Source organism: Anser anser, assembly GCF_964211835.1.
Source record: "Anser anser genome assembly, chromosome: 1".
In the NCBI taxonomy this organism is placed as follows: domain Eukaryota; kingdom Metazoa; phylum Chordata; class Aves; order Anseriformes; family Anatidae; genus Anser; species Anser anser.
This window is the reverse complement of record NC_139720.1, coordinates 126,200,574-126,219,813: the sequence shown is the minus strand read 5'-3', so window position 1 is coordinate 126,219,813 and position 19,240 is coordinate 126,200,574. Positions and strand designations below refer to the sequence as shown.

The 19,240-nt window shown below is 45.0% G+C and overlaps 1 protein-coding gene across 3 annotated transcripts; it reads left to right on the top strand.

Annotated features, from left to right (window-relative positions):
• Positions 1–47: 47 nt before the first annotated feature.
• Positions 48–11,050, top strand: LOC310893929 (organic solute transporter subunit alpha-like). 3 transcript variants are annotated; one of them, XM_083823473.1, is made up of 8 exons: positions 48–278; positions 1,559–1,710; positions 1,826–1,899; positions 3,397–3,555; positions 6,269–6,380; positions 6,962–7,108; positions 8,434–8,539; positions 8,984–11,050. In XM_083823473.1, exons 1-8 carry the CDS (start codon positions 200–202, stop codon positions 9,169–9,171), a joined length of 1,017 nt encoding a protein of 338 aa, XP_083679599.1. In that variant the 5' UTR covers positions 48–199; the 3' UTR covers positions 9,172–11,050. The 3 variants fall into 3 exon arrangements, with proteins under 3 accessions (XP_083679599.1, XP_083679600.1, XP_083679601.1); XM_083823474.1 differs by lacking the exon at positions 48–278 and adding an exon at positions 429–781; XM_083823475.1 differs by lacking the exon at positions 48–278 and adding an exon at positions 429–882.
• Positions 11,051–19,240: the final 8,190 nt, after the last annotated feature.

Genomic DNA, 19,240 nt, shown 5'->3' with positions numbered 1-19,240 from the left:
GCCCGGCGGGGAAGCACCGCGTGCCCGGGGCCGCCCGGCGCCGTGAGGCAGCGCGGAGGCCGGGCCAGGCTCGGAGGCCGCCCGCCGGCCCGGGCTAATCATTAGCCGCCCCTCGGCCCTGCCCGGCCGCCGCTCGCCAGGGCCCGGCTCCCACCCGCGGCCATCTCCCGCCCGCCGTCCCCGTCCCCCTCCCGGCGCCATGGAGGGCGAGGGGAACGCGACCCTCCCCCCGCCCTGCGGCGCCAGCGAGCCGCCCTTCGCCGGGGAGCTGCTGGGCAGTGAGTGCCGGGGGCTGCCCGCCGCCGCCTTGTGGCCTGGGGGTGCCGGGCAGGGAGGCAGGGGGCGGGCGGGGAGGCAGGGAAGGGGCCGCGGGGCCCCCGGGGCTGAGGGAGCGGGGCGGCGGCGGGCAGGGGGCGCGGGGCGACCCCCGGGGGGCGCCCACCCCGAGCCGGGGCGCCCAGCACGGCGGCTCCTCGGGCATGGGGGGCAGGGGGAGAGGCAGGGAAGGGGGGTCCTGACTTCGGGCCGTGGGGCTGGGGAGGTCAAAGAGCCGGGAAGGCGGCACGCCTTTGTTTCTTCGTGGGCCTTGCCGGTGGTGGTCGGCCGCAAACGGTTCCGAAATGAAGCGTGACCTCAGCGCCGTGCTTTCCTCCGTCGCTGGAAGCGCCTTCCTGGGGAGAGAATTCACCCCAGCCAGGGGTGAATGCCGACCTGCACGCCCGGTGTGCATCAGGCGTGAAAGATCAGGAGCTTGCACGCCCCGCACGCTGACTCCGAGAAGGTTTGCACGCCTGGGGGGTTAGGGACAGGCACGTCTTTGAACCTGCGACGGCAGCAAAGAACTAACTCCAAGCAAATACACCGTTGCTTGTAGTGTGCTTGGTAAAGCTCCCAGAACATCCTCTGGTTTCTGTCTTCTGTTTATTTATAGCCATCTGAGCTCGCTGGTCCTAGATCCCTCCCTTTCTGAAGGGGACTTTTGCGGAATGCTTCGGGAACATGGAGGCATATTCCTCCCATATGCTGCCTGAGGATCCCGAGAAGATTTATTTATGAACTTAAATTTAAGTACTTGAATCACCCCCTGGAGTCAGTGGTCCCTGTGTGTAGCTAAGGATGAATCACGCAGAACCACAGCGTGGCTGTGGCTGGCAGGGCCCTCTGGGCTCACCTGCTCCAAGCCCTGCCCAAGCAGGGACACCCAGCGCAGGCTGCCCAGGGCCGTGCCCAGGCGGCTTCTGAAGATCCCCAAGGAGGAGACCCCACAGCTCTCTGGGCAGCCTGTGCCAGGGCTCCTCACCCGCACAGCACAGAAGTGCTGCCTGGTGCTCAGAGGGAGCCTCCTGGGCTCCAGTTCATGCCCGCTGCCTCTTGTCCTGGCACTGGGCACCACTGAGAAGAGCCTGGCTCCGTCCTCTTTGCACCCTCCCTTCAGTGCAATGCTTTGCAGGAGCAGGACTAAGATGCCTCTCTCCAAGATGCTCTTTTTACATTAAACGTTTGGAGTGCCGATGACATGAATCAGATTTTTTGTTTGTTTTCTTTTCGCTTTCTGCAGGCCTTGACCTAGCTGGTAGATTTCTCTTTGCAATCTTGACTCTGATGACGCTAATTGCTGATCTGGTATTTATAGAGGAAGTGATCTACATCTACAGGAAAATCCCCTCCTCCAAAAGATCAATCTTAATTTGGATAAATGCTGCAGCTCCAGTAAGTATTATGGAAAAGACATGAACCTGAATGTTGAAATTAGCATTTCCCTGACAATCTGCATGAGCCTGCTTTATCTCTGCCCTTCACACAGCCCTCCTCCCTTTCTCTGTAGGTGATTGCTACTACCTCATGCATTGGCATGTGGATTCCTCGCTCAACAATGTTTACAGATTTCACAGCAGCAGTGTGAGTATTCTGCTTGTTCTAGATGTTGCCCCAAACCCTGCATTTCTTCCCTTTAAACATCTGCTAGGCTTGGTAAACACAGTCATTTTGTAAATTTAACAATTTAGTAATTTTTGGTTTGAGTTGAAATCTCTTGGCAGCTCTTTCATGGGAGGTGGAAAATGCTGAAGCAGTTCCCAGTGCTGCAGCCCCCTAGTGTGGGAACGTCAGTATGAAAGAACTGTGACTTGCACGTAATTGATCGCCTTGACTGACGGGAGCTTTGAAGTAGCACTCTTTTCTTTTCTCTCTCTGAGTGTCATGTGGAATGAGATTCTGACCTGTGGCTCCTTCTCTGTGCTTTCATTAATGATGAGCTCTATAGGTCTATTATTAATGGTGGCAAGTGAACCTCCAATGAGTATATCAATGTAAAAATGTTCTGCACTTGTCCTGATAAAAGCACTTTCTGTGCACACATGGCAGCTCTGACATGCACAGAGAAGAGTGAAGAAGCGCAGTCCCTGCTTTCTGGAGGTGATGGGGCAGCCCTCGAGGCAGAGCCTGGTGGGGGCACGCTGTGGCCACGGGCACACCAGGAGGGCCGGGATGGTTTTGGAACCCACTGCGGGACACTATCACAGTCTTGTGAATTGCCCCACCCCGTGTCACAGTGCATCTGCTAAGAGAGCACAGTAAAAAAGATGGAAAGCAAAGCAGTGGGACTTCTAGCATGCTGCAGTTTATGCAGGTAGTGCAGGCTACAAGAAACTTCTCAGGATCCAGTCCTATGGTACGTTGAGCCTATCTCAGTCGCGCTCCTCCCTTGCCCAAGCTGCAGGTTCCTCTCCCTTCCCTTGCTCCATTGCTCTCACTTCTCCAGCTGGTCAGCAAGCTCCTTCAAGGAGGCAGTGCAGCTGGAGAGGACCTCTCTTATTTGGTGGGGCTGGATTTCAGTGAATCGGTTCCCTAAATCTGCGTGGGGCCAGGAGGACAGGGTGTCTGCACAATCTGTAGTTCCTGGGAAGGGCTGAGAATGTGCAGCTGGTGAAGGAGGGAGAGGAGGGGCTGCAGCAGACACTGCGTGGATCTGCTTCGGCTGCAGAGGAACCGCACCCTGACTGGGGCAGCACATGATGCTGGCTAAATGCATATATAAACCTAGCCATGTGTTGTTGTTTTTTTTCTTTTGTGTGTTTTATTGTTATTGTTTTTTTAAGAGGAGGAATAGGACCTGTTTTGAAAAGGTTGCACCAGTCAGGACTAGATAACTGATAGAAAAATACGGCTGCAATGACTTGGGCTAAAAAGCCTGTGATACTGACTGCCACCAGCGTGCCTTGGGGAAAACCTGAAGGTTTTTCACAGCAAGCGCCAGACTTTCTGTTGATTGCAAATCACGAACTTTAAACAACCTGGACAGAAAGTTTAAAAAACCCGGACAGGACTGGCCTGCGCAGGCATGTGCGAGAGGCAAGCAGGAAGTCCGTTCAAGCTGGCTTTTTCTTCCTCTCCTAGATTTTTTGCCATAGTTATCCACAAGTTCCTGATGATGATGATTAAAGAGTGCGGGGGCCAAAAGCTGTTCCTCAGGCGGTTTGAAAATGGTCGCTTCAAGGTCAGCACGGGGCCCTGCTGCTGCTGCTGCCTTTGCCTCCCCGGCGTGCGCATCACTAGGTGAGTTGCCCTTTAAGATTTCCCAGCTGGAAAACCGCAGCTGGAATTCAGCCAGCTTGGCGAGCCAGGCTTACAGCAAAGGGCCTCCCTGCTTCCCGAAAGCCACTCTCAAGCTGTCTCTTAAACGGCCGCTGTCACTCGGGGCTGTACGCCGCCACTAATTTGTTTCATTTTTATAACGCGGAGCTGCACGTGAGAGGCGAGAGCACAACATAACTCACTTTAACCCAGTGCGGTGTTCCCACTCTGCAGTCGTGTTGAGCACTGTGGTATCTGCCCTGCTAATCCCGTTCTTTTCCAAGAAACCATTTGTACTGTAAGCAGTTGTATGTGGGAGGAGGAATTTCCACTCTAGAAAACCCGATAATTGGGATTTTGGTTTCTTTTCATTCCAGGAGGGAACAAAAGTCTCCAGACTGGGTATTTTCCACAAACAAAATCATCAAATTGAGTCTGTCTTGAAAGAAAAATTCTTTTGCTTTGATAAATTGAAATGTTTCTTTCTGATTTGGTCTTTAAAACTACTTCAGATTAAAATACTTTTTTAAACAAAAATAGATGTAATTCCTGGAGAGCTTTGATCTCAGTGAAATGCCGTTGTCTGGTGAGGGAAAACCAAATATTTTCTTCTGCCAAACTAAATAGCAAGGCACCTTCGAGAAGCGCGGTAAGGATGGAGAGCTGCACCTCCGGGAATCACCGAGTGTAACATAAAGCCTGCCTGGTGGGGCTCCTCTTCTGGCAGGAGCTCAGACCCTGCTATTTACATGCTGCTCCACAGCCCGAAAGCCTCGTATGTTCCAGGGCTTTCCTACTGGCGCAGAGCATGAGAACGTTTCTCCCATTAACAGCAAAATCTCAACGGCTGAATGTGCAACACGGAGACGTTTCTGTGAGAGTCTGGACGTTCATGTCAGAAGGGATCTTAGGGACTTTTTGGTCTGGTTAAAAGGAAGTGGCAAACAGAAAGCAGTGCGGTGGTTTGTGAGGGATCCTGGAACGAGCAGGAAACAGTGCTGAGGGAAAGGGACTGAAGGGGAGGTTTACTGATGGAGCATAAGCTGCAGTGAAAAATATGTGAAGAATTTAACTAACAGTATACATTTGAAAAAATCTTCGTTTTTATTGTAATAATTTTTCCTTAAACTACCTAATTTGGTATTATAATTTTAACTCTTATTACCATGAATTTATTTTAATGGGATAACAGTATTCATTTACATGGAGGGGACACCAAGAAGAACATGTAGTAAAAAAAAACACATAAAATGTACCTCCAGAAATAGATGTGATACAATGATGTAAAATGGGTAAGTTATGCCAGAGAAAGATCAGTCTTATATTCGTCCCATAGATACCTTCTGGGGAGACAGAGTTACTCCAAGGGAGGGATTCGTTACTTTAAAAGAAATCATAGAATCAGAGAATATCTGAGTTGGAAGGGACCCACAAGGATCATCGAGTCCAACTCCTGGGTCCCCAAAAGACCACCCAAAAAATCAGACCGTGTGTCATATACTACTGAGTAGTCCTGGGAAAGCTAACAAGGTACAGAGGACAGATAAGGCAAAGCAACAAGCCGTCCAGCAGAGAGATGTGGCAGAAGAGGTCTGATGGTAAAAAAAAAAGAAATGGCAGACCTGCGCTTTCAAGGAAAACAACTCCTGGCATTGCAGGGACTGCACTGTTTGTCATGTTATTCTTCAAAGCCCTTCGGGAATAACGGGTCTTTGAAAAGGCACAGGCACTAAATGGCCAGCCAGTGGTAGGCCCTTCCGCATGTGTTTGTGCTCTTCATAATTCTGTGGTTATTAGCTCTATTAATTGAGCAATTCATGCAATTCCTGGTTCGTGTCTGTTTCCCGTAGCACACTAACTGGCAGCCTGTTGTCTGCTGAGGCACATCTGATGGCAGTCTCAAGGGACCAAGGCGCTACAGTGAAGACAGCATTAACAGTGTGGGAAGTACATAGCGGTGGACTAAAACATGAGCAGCAGTAGCTGCCGCAGCTTGTCCTGTGAAGACTGGGGGAGAGTTTGTGTCAGCTTGCATGTCCTCAGTTTGCAAGGGCATCTGCCCCTTTTCTGGTGACCTTTAGCATTGGCAGGCCAGGTCATTGTGTAGGGGCTGTATACCGAGAGACAGTAGTAGGGAAATCATGAGCTGTGCTGCTGGCTTTTTGCCAGCTTGCCAAGTGAACGTTAGCCCCTTTCTCCTCTTTCTGTACAGAGGAGAAAAAACAAGTGCTTACATGGCAGTATTCATGATGCACTGAAAGATTGCTAGTCCTTCCACCGAGGTCTGCATGATTCCTTGTCTTGATCTGCCACAGGACTGGCAGACCGGGCCTGTCTGAGCAGGAAGGTAGAGTCTGACAGCATCACTGCTGAAGGCAGGCTGGCTGTGTCAGGGATCGAAGCTCTCTAGTACTTTGCCTTTCAGCTGAAGGTTGCTCTGCCCAATTTTGACAGAGAACTGAAATAACAAGGCAACAAGGCAAGAGCAAGTGGCGTTGTTCAGAATGTTGTTGTTGTTGTTGTTCTGGGTAATTCTTGGAAAGTTTTTAATCTTGAAGCTGTTTCTCCCCAGATTTTAGCCATGTGCAGTAGGAGTGGAGAAGTTTCACTGCTTAACAGCATCCAAAAATGTTATTAAGGTTGCTAATAAGATTTTGGCCTATGTGATTTTTATTTTATTTTTATCTTTTACCAGGCAAACCCTCTTTTGGCTAAAGCTGGGCACCCTCCAGTTTGCTTTCTTTCGACCCGTGTTCATGTTTCTGTCAATAGTGCTTTGGACCAATGGCAATTACAGCCTTTCTAATGTAAGTAAATGTTTTAAACAGAGATGGTCCACAAAGTCCACAGCTTTTGGTTTGATTTTAGTATCTTAGCCTACAACGAAAGTCTGGAATTTGGGAGCGTTTCCAAGTGTGTCCTTGCCATGTTCTTTTGAGGCCCTGAAGCATGTACTGTACTTCTGCTTTGTACTGTGTAAGCTGCAAGCTGATGGAGAGGTCTGTACCTGCTAATAATTTTGCACCTCCTGGATAATTCAGAGTAGCAGTAGTATTTTTGCAGTTGTTATTTCATGGTAGTAAAATAAGTGACCCCTCTGAGATGTCATGCTGAGTACACTTTCACGAGCTTGCTGAGCATCCCCAAGAGCTGCTGGGGTCAGATGGAGGGGCTTTGTCATCCATTACAGCTCCACGGTGGTAGCACTCCAGTCAGGGCTGTGCAGCTTCCCCATGCAAGCCCCAGCGACCGCTGTTGGCATCAGCTTTCATGGAGATAGAAACAAACATTTTATTGCCTGCATCATCCAGTTTGCAGCTTCTGCCTGGAAATAGTAACATCTGCACTGTAAAGTTTTATTGGTACATTTGTTTGATTTTCTTCTCAGTTGTCTCCTAAAGGAGCTGCGATATGGATTAGCTGCTTCGTTGCTGTCCTTACCATTATTGCTCTGTGGCCAGTTGGAATCATGTTTCAACAAGTCAGGGTTCTCCTTAACTGTAAGAAGATCATCCCTAAATTTGCTCTTTATCAGGTGAGAATTTTAATATTTCTGGTAAGAATTTCTCTTGCTGTTGATGCAACACCATCTCTCTGTTTCTTGACCCTTTGCTTAAAGATTATAGTTTTTTTTTTTCCATTAAATGCTGCTGCATCCCCTTGAAGCACTTTCCTTGGCTGCTGTTCAGTTTCAGTTTGAGCCAATTTACCTCTAGTCTTTCAGGAATGCTGGAGATATGAGAGCTTTGTGAAATCCATTCATCTCTGGGCAGCTGAAATCAAAACAGCACCTTGAAGGAAGCTTTTTCGATGCCGTATCCTGAAACACAATGTTAAAAAGCTAGTGTGTACTTTTAGAAACGAGGAGAGGATGTGGAGCATTGTGTGGGTGGCTTTTGTTTGAACTGTTTCGGCATGTCATAATGTGCTGCTTTGACAATATTTTTCTTGGCCATTCTTCACTACGGAGTTAGATAATAACGAAAATACTGGCTGGGACTCATTACATAGTAAGGAGCAGACCCAGATAGGCTGTGGGACAGGGACAAGGCCACCCTCTCCCACGTCACCCAGAAGAGAGAAGAGGGTACTATAGAACGGTAGTACAGTGTCTTCTAGTACAGGACACAGAGCACAGCTGCTGCACTAAGAGCTCTGATAAGTAGATCATTAAACCCTTATAAAAGCAATCAGCAGGATAGTCGAACATGCAAAGCTGCATCAAGGTGAATCCGGGTTTAAGGTGGCAAACTCTGTGCAGGTGAGGGTTTATACTCGGGCAGTTGCACCAGAGAGACACTCTGATATCTCTGAGACACCGAAGGCCTAGCTCAGTGAATAGCAGGCACTGTGATGTGTGGTTATTGCTGAACCCAAGCTGCAGGATCCTCCAGCCCCTTTGGCAAAGAAGGCACTTGTGTATGTTTTGGGGAGCACCGCACCTCCCTGTTGCAGCAAAAAGATGAGACAACCCCAAAAAAACATTCTTTGAATGCTTCCTCCCACTAAGGGACAGCATAGCTCATAGTTAGATTAACAGGAAGCTTTTAAGACATTGTTGCTTACTACTCAGAGCTCAGTATTGCTTAAAATCCCAGCTGGGAGCTCTCTCCCAAATAAAGGGTTGAGAAAACACTTTTAGAACAGAGGTTTAATTTAATGCCCACATTCAGAGCAATATCTTCCTGACCTACAGATGAATTTTGCAGAATGGCAAGTGGCCTGGTGGTAGATGGAGGAGAGGGAGGGCAAGAAAGGAGGAATGAGGTGAAAGAGGGTCTATGATGAAAGCAAAATCTTTGTGTGAACAATAATCCTTTTCCTGGTAGCTAAGGCATCTGCTTTCTCTTTCTGGCACAGTTTGTCCTGATTCTGAACCACCTGCAAGCAGCTATTATCAACATCTTGGCCATGCAAAGAATTATCCCCTGTGCTCCACCACTCTCCTCTTCAGCAAGAGGAGCATGTAAGTTCTGTCAGGAAGGACGCTCTTCATTGACTTATAAAGGTGTCAGTACAGTGTTGCTAACTGCAATATCTGATGTTTTCCCAAAATATGTGTTTCCTGGGATTACGTAGCTTTTGGAGAATCTCAGCTTTTATTTAAAAAACAATGACAACTTTTATAGCCATCGTAGTTGCAGAGAAAAACATTAGTTGGGATCAGAAATTGAAGAAAAAGAAATCAACATGCATGATCACTGTTAAATCTCTTGGGTTTTGGATGCCTAATTAGCTGCGTGCTTATTGATGGGCAGTACTGTAACTCTGTAACTGATTTTATTGCCCAGTGTGAGAGACAATCTGTTATGGAGGCAGAATGGTTACATTTGTTCCTTTTGCACAGACCGTGGTGAATAAGATAGGTATTTATTTCTTGTCCGATGGTCTTTTTTCTTTTTTTCTTCAGATATAACCCACCAGCTCCTCGTCATGGAAATGTTTCTGATAACCCTAATGTCAAGGGTGGTCTATCGGAGAAGATACGATGAACTAGAGCCTCCAGAGTGTGCCTGTGAAGAAGATGGGGACAGCAAGCAGACTCCTAAGATTATCCTGAATGGTGCAGTTAGTGAAGATGGATTGCCAGGCTTTTAGAAGCCCCCAGTGCTCCTGTTCTGCAGGAGCTGGAAGCTCAGCTTCAGGAGCTTCTTTCACAACAAATAGCCACTGTCCATGTCAGAACAACTTCTGACATAAATGCATGTGTGCTACACTGAAAGGACCAATGAGTGGAATGATAACCCTATTTATTCTCCAGTGATACATACATGGTGTGAATGTTTTCACACCATGTTCTTTTATTCTGTGATTGAGTACTGGATGGTAGCCAAACTGTCTCATAATGTGATTTTTATTTTTTTTTTTATCTATTAGAATTGCTGTGATTTAGAGTTAACCCAGAGCCATTCTTGTATCATCTATTTTGAATTCTTTTAATCCTCTTTCAGGTAGCCTGGATTGCTGTCATATGTCCCAAACCACATTTTCCTATCCTTCCTCCATTAAAATTTATCAGCTCTCACTCTGTCACAAGGTCACCGTAGCTAATTCTGATCAGTAAATACATTTGCAAATTTGTTCTTAAATCCCAAAACCTCCCTGAGCTCTCCACTACATAAATGGAAATTTTTATTTATGGGAAGACTTTTTACATTCCCTGTAAATTCACCTCCTAACTTGGTAAATACACAGTTGCTGTTTTTAAATATGTCATTAGCTGATGCTCCTCTTAGAGAAGGGAGATCTCTGTCACTGGTCTGGAAAAAGAAAGTAGGAGCCGGTCTGAGATGCGTTCTGCAACTGCTCTGGGATGTTACGTTGTACTTTGGTTCTCTGTGTGGAAAATGGGAACTATGATACTCAGGATCCTTGCATTCAATGTGCCTGTGGGGATGAACACTGTTGACAGGACTCTCTTTCAAAACATTATTTCCCCAACATCTTCACCCTAAATCTGACCTGCCCAGGTGTTCAGTTAGACTTAAAGTACTACTAGATTTTTTGAATTCACACCCATTGCTCCATTCTGCTGAAAACAGGTTTTAGTTTTATTTTTTCCAAACGATCCTGATGTTCTTGGATGAACCCAATTGCTTTGGTTTAGCTCACTGTAATTTATAATATGATACCATGTTTAGTAAGCATTTGGATATGCTGTTTATTGGGAAAGGAGGTGCAGCACCATATGCTAGCACTTGTCTCTCCTCATCTAATCTGACCCCGAGAAGTAAATGCTTCATCTGTATAGCAAGAATGGTAGACTGGGAAAATGCTTCATGTTGGAAAAGATGTTAATAACGTCCTTTACCTATAAGGTATCAAATACAACATTACATCAGAGCGAAGCTAGGCAGATAGTGGGGCTTTATTTGTATTTTATAAGGAATTCCAGAAATACTTTCAGTTTGGGAGTTGGCTGTGGAAAATGAAATATTCTGAAAACCTCGTCTAGTCAACAAGCTGGGAGGAGAAAAGGGGGTTGAATTAAACAAAATATTTTCTTACTGATTGAGGTAAAAAATATTATTTTCTTTAACAATAGGATTCCATTGTACTATAAAAAATTGAATTATTTTTGGTTTGAAGTGGTTGTAACAATTTTTATACCTAGCTTTTTACTAAGCAGACAATCAGAGAAGTTAATACAGATTTCTGAACTCCATTAATGTGAGTGAATCTGCATTTTTCTTTGAAAAATAATTTAGGTGATAATTTTTCACTCTGCTCTAGAGTGTGACAGGAGAATTAACTGGGATCAACTAATATCTTCTTAACATGAGAAATCTTCTTAATGTAATTTAACATTATGGCTATTAGCATATTCCTAATCTTGCCTTATATCAGTGTATTCTAGGCTGCAGATATGTTTGTAATGTTGCTCTTACAGACTTAATTTCATAACAGCACTGGGAATGGTTGGCTGTGAGTCGAAGAAGCTTCAAAACTGGAAAATAAAATATTTTGAGTTGGTAAGGTATCTTTGTCAATTGCTGTGGAAAAGATTTTAATTACTAGAGCAAATGAACCCTGCGGGAAAATGTTTTCTGTAGCGGCTCTGTAAAGGTGATGTCTTGGTGAGTGAGATCTGTCGCACGAAGAGCAGATCCATGTGCCAAAAGCATGGACAACACATTTGAAAACAGGTGGAGCAGATGGACAAATGGTGGTCTTTGTATGTCCAGCTGGCAGGCTGCAGCGAGAGTCTTCATCCACCCTTCCTTGGGAGCACTTGTTCACCAGACAGGGGCCTTTTCTGCCATCGCTCTTGGTCTGGGGTCTGCCATGTCTCTGAAATGTCTACTAAATATATCTTGCAAACATCAGTGTAGGCCTGATTTAGCTTCAAGTTTCACTAGCTGGTATGCTTTTGGACGGGTACTTAATATTTATTGTGATATTTGTGCGATAAAATGTACCGTCAGGTGGTGATCGTCAAGCAGACATCAGATTTAGCAGCAAAGACTTTCCTTTTTACTGTGTACAGTTGTGGAGGTCTCAATCCAGAAATCACTTGCTTACATAGAACCCTCTTCAGAGCAGAACTGGGCATTCCTAAAGATGTGCCTAAGAGCTTTCCTGACTTACAGCTTATGCAAAGGCAGTAGAATGTATGGGGTTTATTGTTACAAATTTATTTCCTTTTCTGAGCCCCACCTCTGTCTCAGACCAATACCCCTGTAACGTAGGTGCCCCTACCTAGCAAGGGAAGCATCCGGGGCAGCAGGTGGCCTGCACTGCAGTACATTCATTCAGGTGCTCTTGAAATCACAATATTACAAATCACCAACCTTCAGGTTTTACCGCAGGCAGTCCGAGTATGGAAAAAAACAAAGTAGAAAGCAGGAAATTCCTCCATTCTCAGCTCTGATAAGGGCCTCTTTAAGGTCAGTGAAAAAATTGGTTTTCAATTATGAGTTGTGATTAAAGCACATGAAAACATTTAACAAAAGTTAGAAGATAACAGATTTCACAACTCATTTTATACTGCTGCTGTAATGTAATAAGTGTAAGGTGAGCACCTTATCTTTCTGCTAACTTCGCTTGAGATTATCTTGTCAGGAAGGGTAAAGGTAATTTTATTGGTGTCTTTTGCGATGATAAAAGGCACTAACATTATTAAATAGGAAGAGAGAGAGGTGATCAAAGGTTGAGAGTATAGGCAGTGGAAAGCAATCTATGATGACACAGAGGAAAAGATGAGTTGCACGTTTTGGGTGGCCGTGCACTAAAAATACAAGTGTGGAGGTGAACATTGACACGAAGCTTACCTGGGTACGGCGTATGGTTATGCAACGGGAGCAGCACATGCACAAAAGGTCACAACTAATGCCAGCAACCAGTAATTTTGCAGGAGTTGCTTGGCAAACAAGAGCTGCTCAGTGCTCTTCTTTTTCATCAACCACTCAAGCTACTTTTATTTTTTTATACGTATATTTAAAGGCATTCCTTTGTGTTTTGAGGGTCTCAGCAGCAAAGGCGACATGACTTAATGCCCAAGGGGGTTGTTTCAGGTGTTAAGAGGCTGCTCTGCTGATTATAGACCTTTTTGTCCCTCCAACCCTCTGCAAACTGTTCTGTCTGTTCCTGGACCCTCACCCATGCCCCTGCCTTGTTCTCGCTGCTCTAGAGAAAGAAACGGAGTGCTCCTGGGGCTGGCAGGGTGTAGGCTCCCGGGGCAGACAGACTATGAAGCCTGCCCTCTATGAAGAGTTTGCTTGTAAAGAGGGACGAAGGAAGAAAAAATAAAAATAAAAATAAAAATAAAAATAAAAATAAAAATAAAAATAAAAATAAAAATAAAAATAAAAATAAAACAATACAAGAGCTGAATTGTGATCTCATGGTTCCCTGAGCTGGAGCAGGGTAAAAAGAATTTAAACAATACGACAAAGATGCACACAATGTTAAATTGAACAAGTTGGGGGATAGGTTGGTTTAGAGTAAGCAGTAGGGAATCCCAAAAGAAGACTATGGATAACTGAGCAAGGAAGACAGTAGCCATTTGCTGCACAGCTGATGAAAACACTAGAATAATAGGTCTGTTTTAACAACTGCACCTATTGGATACATTGACATTTGGCTTCCTTAGTCTTTTAAACAAAGTCTGACAGCTGCTAACTGTTTGAATGCTAATCCTTTTACTGACAGCCATTCTGTCAGGGCGATCCTTCAGGACAATTGATTAATCTGCTTGCACCTCCATAGCTCCCAGGTAAAACGGACTGCTGTTTCTAAGACGATTTGTGGGGAAAGAGGTGAACTTGAGAGCTTGATCATCTTTGTTTTAGCCAAGAGGAATCAAGGCAGGAAAATCTAGTGAACTTGCCCAAAGAGGCAAGGAACGCAGGAAAGTTTTGTATCAGCTAGGATCAGGCTCTGAAAGTTATCAGTCTCACCTCCCTGCTCTCAGAATAACTGCCTCTTAAACATGGTAAGATCACAAATTAAGCTATGGGTGTCTGAGTTAAACAATGGTCAGATGATGTTTAGCTGCGGCCACCCCAACAACACGAGTTGCTCTCAGCATTCAGAACCTCATCTGAGTAAGAGCTCCAGGTGAGAGCACCTCTTTGCAGCTTGTGGAACTGGTGGGAAGAAAGGCTCTTATGTTGCTGAGCTGCAAGAGAAAGTAAGCAGAACAGTCTCAGGCTATTTTCCTTGCTAAGCCATGCCTTAGCATCCAGCTGAAGGGCTGTACAGCAGCCTCAGTAGTAGATGTAGTGTCTCCTTCCACAGACTCATCGCATTCTTCACTTCTCAAAATCCCAGTTTCTGTTAAAATGCCTTTACATGAACACAGTCAAGGCAGCAGATTTAAATAGCTCAGAACTCTTTTTTTTTTTCTTTTTCCCAGAATATTCTTTTCTTTCCCCCCTCAATTATTGTAACCTATTCTCTCTGTTCAACAAGACTTGTGAGGCTTACACTGATGCCACTCACAGCCACATAATAAAGCAGCAGGTGTGCCAGCACAGCACTTGATGGCACAGATGCTTAGAGACGTACCGAAAGCAGCTTGAACTCTCCAAAAATTCATTCTTGTTCTTCAAATTAGAAAAAAAAAAAAAACAAAAAAAACTACTGAAGAATATGCACTGAAAAACAGGAAGAAGCTTTGAAGAATTTAAGACATTTTTACATTTTTTTTAATGGTAGAAATTAGGCTTAAAATCATGGAAATATTTTGGACATTCTTGGTCAGTTCCACGGAGAGAGAAAATTGTCCAAGGCAATCTCCCTTTGTGACTGCGGAGAGGCCACCATCTTTAAGACCTGACTGCCCAGCACGCGTTATGCAGATAGGGTCGTGCTGTACGGAGAAAATTAATGGCAGGATAAAAGGACTTCAGTCTAGTTTAATGCAACTGAGCAGCTGAAAATCATCAGTTTCCCCTCTAGAGATTCAGGCGTCAGATCACAGATACCTCCTGGGGTCTGTGGCGTAGTTTTTACAGGCTGCACCGGGCTCAGACATCTAAGAAGAACGCCAAGCTGTGAGGAAGCGCCGCAAGGCGTTCTCCAGAGTACAGCCATGACAAGAAAGGTAACCCTGCTGCCAAAGGTGAGGGTGTTGACACAGAGATAATTAGCAGCCCAAGGCTTCCTGAGGAGAAAAAGCAACACGAAAAGCATACAAAATCCTCCAGAAAAGCATCGGGTAGCCTGAGGATGTCAGTTTGGCAATGATCAGACCCTTCCCCACTTGACTGGGGGCTGCCTGGCCAGCAGCGGCTCCTTGGGTGCTCTGTCAGGGGCAGTGAGCCCAGTAGCTTGTTCTACCTATGGATGCTGTATATTGACCAATAAATCACAAGTCTTACTCTTCTAAGCTAGGAGATCCTTCTTGCATAATCTTGGCATGTGGCAAAAGCCATCAAAACGAACTGACGCACAGAGGGAAGACTACAAAATAAGGGAGAACTGTACAGTATGGGCAGCACCTCCTCCTGCATCACCCTTTGAGAGTCGTGGCTCTAAGGGCTAGAGGAAGAGTTGGAAACAGCACAAAAACAACTTCTGAATTTACATTCCTCCTTTACAGCAAATTACTGGAAAAGATGTGTTTCCGTGCCTCCTCATAGCCATACCCAGCCAGCAAAGGGTGTGAGCTAATTGTTAAATTCAGTTCAACAAGTTCCTCATTAGGGGAAAATTACTTGAGTTTGAAATATGCTAATTTTCCAATCAGGGTGAGTGTTTGCACTTGTGATTTGGAAATAATTAACACATGGTATAACATCAAAACCAACGTAAAGGCTAATGGTAGAAGGACTAATTTCCTTGGCATGAAAGTGGTGTGCTTGGTTTCCCCAGAGGTCTATTACTATCCTTTCAGTACAGGTATCTATTACAGAAGGTGTTCTGTTATTTATTTAGCTTGATTCTCGAGAGAGTTGTACACTTTAGTGTTAATTTTGAAAAATCAAACTTTTTTTTTTTTTAAGGCTTGGGGTATTTTATTTGTTTGCTTTATTTTGAAGGGAGCTATTTTTATTTCTCCTTCTCCTGTCAACACAGATTTTTCCAGAATAACTAGCTTCAATTATCTCTAGAAAGAGATCATAAACTGTCATTTCAGACTGTGACTTTAGTCTGAGTTTTGCAAAGTTTAAATGCACGTTCCCTGAAGAACCACGTTCTGATCCTTAAAAGCGTTCCTGGAATGTGAAGGCACTGCAGCATTTAGAAAAGGGTGTTCAGGTGGGACCATTAATTGGGAGAGCAGATTTGTAGGTGGGAGAAATAAATGCAGTTGCAAAATACAAACTGAGTTTCTACCTTGAAGTTTCAGCTGCTGATATAAACCACATCATCACCACCTTGATGCATTATCAGACAATATTGGCTAGCATAACCAGAGATCGTTTCTGGCAAATGATGCTACCCTTACACCTCAGAGCTCTGCACCAGTACAGCTTGGTGCATTAGTCATCTCTCACTACCAAGCTTGCAAGGGAGAGGAAGGATTTGGTCTCTGGTGGCCAAGTCAGCTCCACCCGAGGGTGTTGTCAGCCCTGCTGGTGTGAGTACACTGCAGCCCGTTGACAAGAAGGGTGTGACTTGCCACCTGCAAACATGAAGAGCCCATGCCCTGCGAGCAGGCAGCTTGCTGCAGAGCACAGACATGCTACCCCTACTAATGCCTAGTCTACGAGCAGTCCAGTTTGGGCTACAGATGCAGTCACCCAGATCGTGTATATGAGCTCTGGTTGCTCACTGTTAGCATATGGTGCTTTTCCTTGCCTTTAAACCCCCAAAATCTCTCGCAAAAAAGAAAACCAGGGTAGGGTGGTTTTAAGTGGCATCTGATCTACCGATGCTTTGTGGTGTCAACCAGCATCCTTAAAGTAGAAATGCTGCCCTGCAAAGCATGGGGAGGGAAATGTGGCCTGGGAACAGCTCTTTCTGCATTGCCCTGTCTCCTTTTGTGTCCACAGATATCTATGGCAACAGTTCTCACCAAGATACCAGTTGTGTTTCAGGTGTACGTGACTCAGCACATGTGAATTCTGTTGCTCGATTAATCTGTCTGGCTTAGGTAACCTGTTTTGAACACTTCCAGCATGTTAATAGTTTGGAGCTTTTTCTTCTTACTGCATTTTTGGATGGCTGTAAACAGAGCTTGGGTTTCTTCCTTCACAGAAGCAGCATTTGTGTGTTGCATGCAGGTTTATCAAGCAGCATTCGTGCTACTGGAAAAGCTCCATGCAGGTGGTACATATTTGCATTCTCATGCAAGCTGACCATGATTCCCTTTCTCAGTCAATTTTACTTTTTATAGCTCTTTGCTTATGAATCACTGTCTCTTCTGCAATTGTGGACTCCAGTTCATTTCCATTTTTTTTTCCTGTTGCTCTGTTTCTATTCACCTGCCTACTTTTGTTAATGACATCAGCTGCTATTTCTGTGCTTCAATAGAAACCGTTCACATATGAATTGGTTGCTTTGGTTAGAGGCAATGTTTTGTGTGTCACATCCCCAGAGCATTTTGCCTTCTCTCTCTTGTATGGAACATCCCCCCCTCTGCTGCTCATATGTAATGTGAAAGAGAGCATGAGCAAGTGAGCCTGAGGGGCTAATACATTAAAATTCATGGTTTTGATTGGAGATGCATCTTTATTTTTCTGAATCTATGTATTATCCCTGTGTGCGCTATCTTTTACTTCCACGGAGGATCAAGTTCTGGTCAAGTAACTCGTATTTTATAAGGAAAGAACGCTGCTCTTTTCACTCTGGTTCTTCCTAAGCAGCTATTGTGTTACAAATGACACACCTGGTAACTCAGAGAAAATGTTTTCTGTAGTGCCAGCTGCCTTGGGAGCTGGTGAGGAACCTACACTGCTGGAGCAAGGAAGAACAAAGCCACTAGGTCATCTGTCAGACACAGTGCTGCCTGTTGCCTGCCTGCGGATAATGTTAAGGAGGTAAAGCTCAACCAGCTCCCTCTGTTTGTTTCTTTCTTCCTCTCTTACCCTTTGGCTACTAGGCAACCTCATCTTTCATGCTCCTTCCTCCCTTTGAAATTCTCTTCTTTGAGGCCTGGAGGTCTTCAACATCCTTCAGACTTGAGTTTCAAAATAGCCTGGACACCTCCAAGACACACGTGACAGGCCAACATCTGCTGTTTAAATCCTGTTCATGTGCCTGGTTCTTCCTCTCCTCACCTGGCTGGGGCTTCTGCTTTCACCAGCCTCTCCTGAAGGGAGGTGCTCCACTGGCCTTCACGGACTCTAGCACCGGCGTAGCTGCACGCTCGCAGTGAACTTCTCATGGGCTGACCCAAAAATAGGCTGGGGATAGGGTTCTCAAGCATTGCAGTGAGAGTTACGTGGCAAAATCCTCTGGTGAGCTGATACCTTCCTAGCTTGTGCTTTGCTGTCTGCTGAGGACCTAAGGCAGCTCTGAGCCCTCAGGTGGCTGACTGTGAGGTTATGATCAGTATTTGCTGTCCATACAGCTCTGCATCAGAAAATCTACCAGCTTCTGGAAGCTAAGATTTGTCTCTTAAAAATCATAAAGAGTCAAACGCTAGTTGGTCTCTTACCAGAAAATTGTGCATGCCAATTGTAAGGTTTTTAGTACTGTTTGGTAGCAAAGTAAAAATAAATAAATAAATAAATAATGATCAGCTTTTGGTGATTCTTCCAATGCATGCACACACACAAATGCACCAACTTCTGTCCTACAAATTCTTTATTTTCAGCCATTTGCAAAGATTTAACTGAGTGGCATGCAAAGCTAGTATCAGTGCTGTATGAAGAAAAACCTGTGTATGCTAGGCTGAGAGAGACAAAGGATGATTTTTTGGGAGCTGTTTATATACAATCCAACATAAAAGCTATCTGACTACACTTTTCCCAACAGTATTTACAAACAGCTGTCTGGGCTGTCAAGCCACTCTCTATTTGTGGTCCAAACTGACCTGTTGTTAAGCATTGGCCCAGCATGCCACATCCCTTTGGCCCGGATGCTTTGCTCAGCTCCTTCGGTCCCATGCACACAGTGCAGCTCGTCCTGTCTGCCTGGCCAGGGAGCAACCCCAGGTTGTCTTATGCTGCCCTCGACTGTGGCTTCTTGAGTAAAACTGCCTTAGCAGATCCCTGCCAAGGAATTAACTCCCTTCTTTTTCTTGTAATGATTTCAGCGGGATTTTGAATTCTTTCTGTAATTTTAAACCGAAGGCAATGCTAGTATTGTGTCTATAGCCCTGTCAACACCCTTAGCCTGTCACACTCTCAAAAAAATAATGCTGATAAATGGAGGGAGATTAAAAGGATTTAATTTGGATTTATCTTCCTTAATTTTCTAATCTTAAAACCACCCTTTGAATGGCTCTGTTTGAGGAAGCAGTCTGAATCCTTTATTGGTTTAATAGGATTTAGCTAAGATTACTGACCTTATCCCATCCTTAGACTGGACTTCCACTGATAGTCTCAACAGATTTCCCTGACACTAAGCAAATTCCTCTCTGTAAACAGTTGTAGCTGCCTGAGACCAGATTAGCTACTGATGCTTTCCCTCCTTGCTGCTATGCAGTGGCTGTTGAAACCTCCTTTAAGGAGAAGCGAAGGGATTGTCACCTATATTACTTACATGTTTTTATTACTATTTTCTTCTGTCTGTGCTTTTCTGCCACTTGAACCTGGGTGCAAAATCTGCAGTG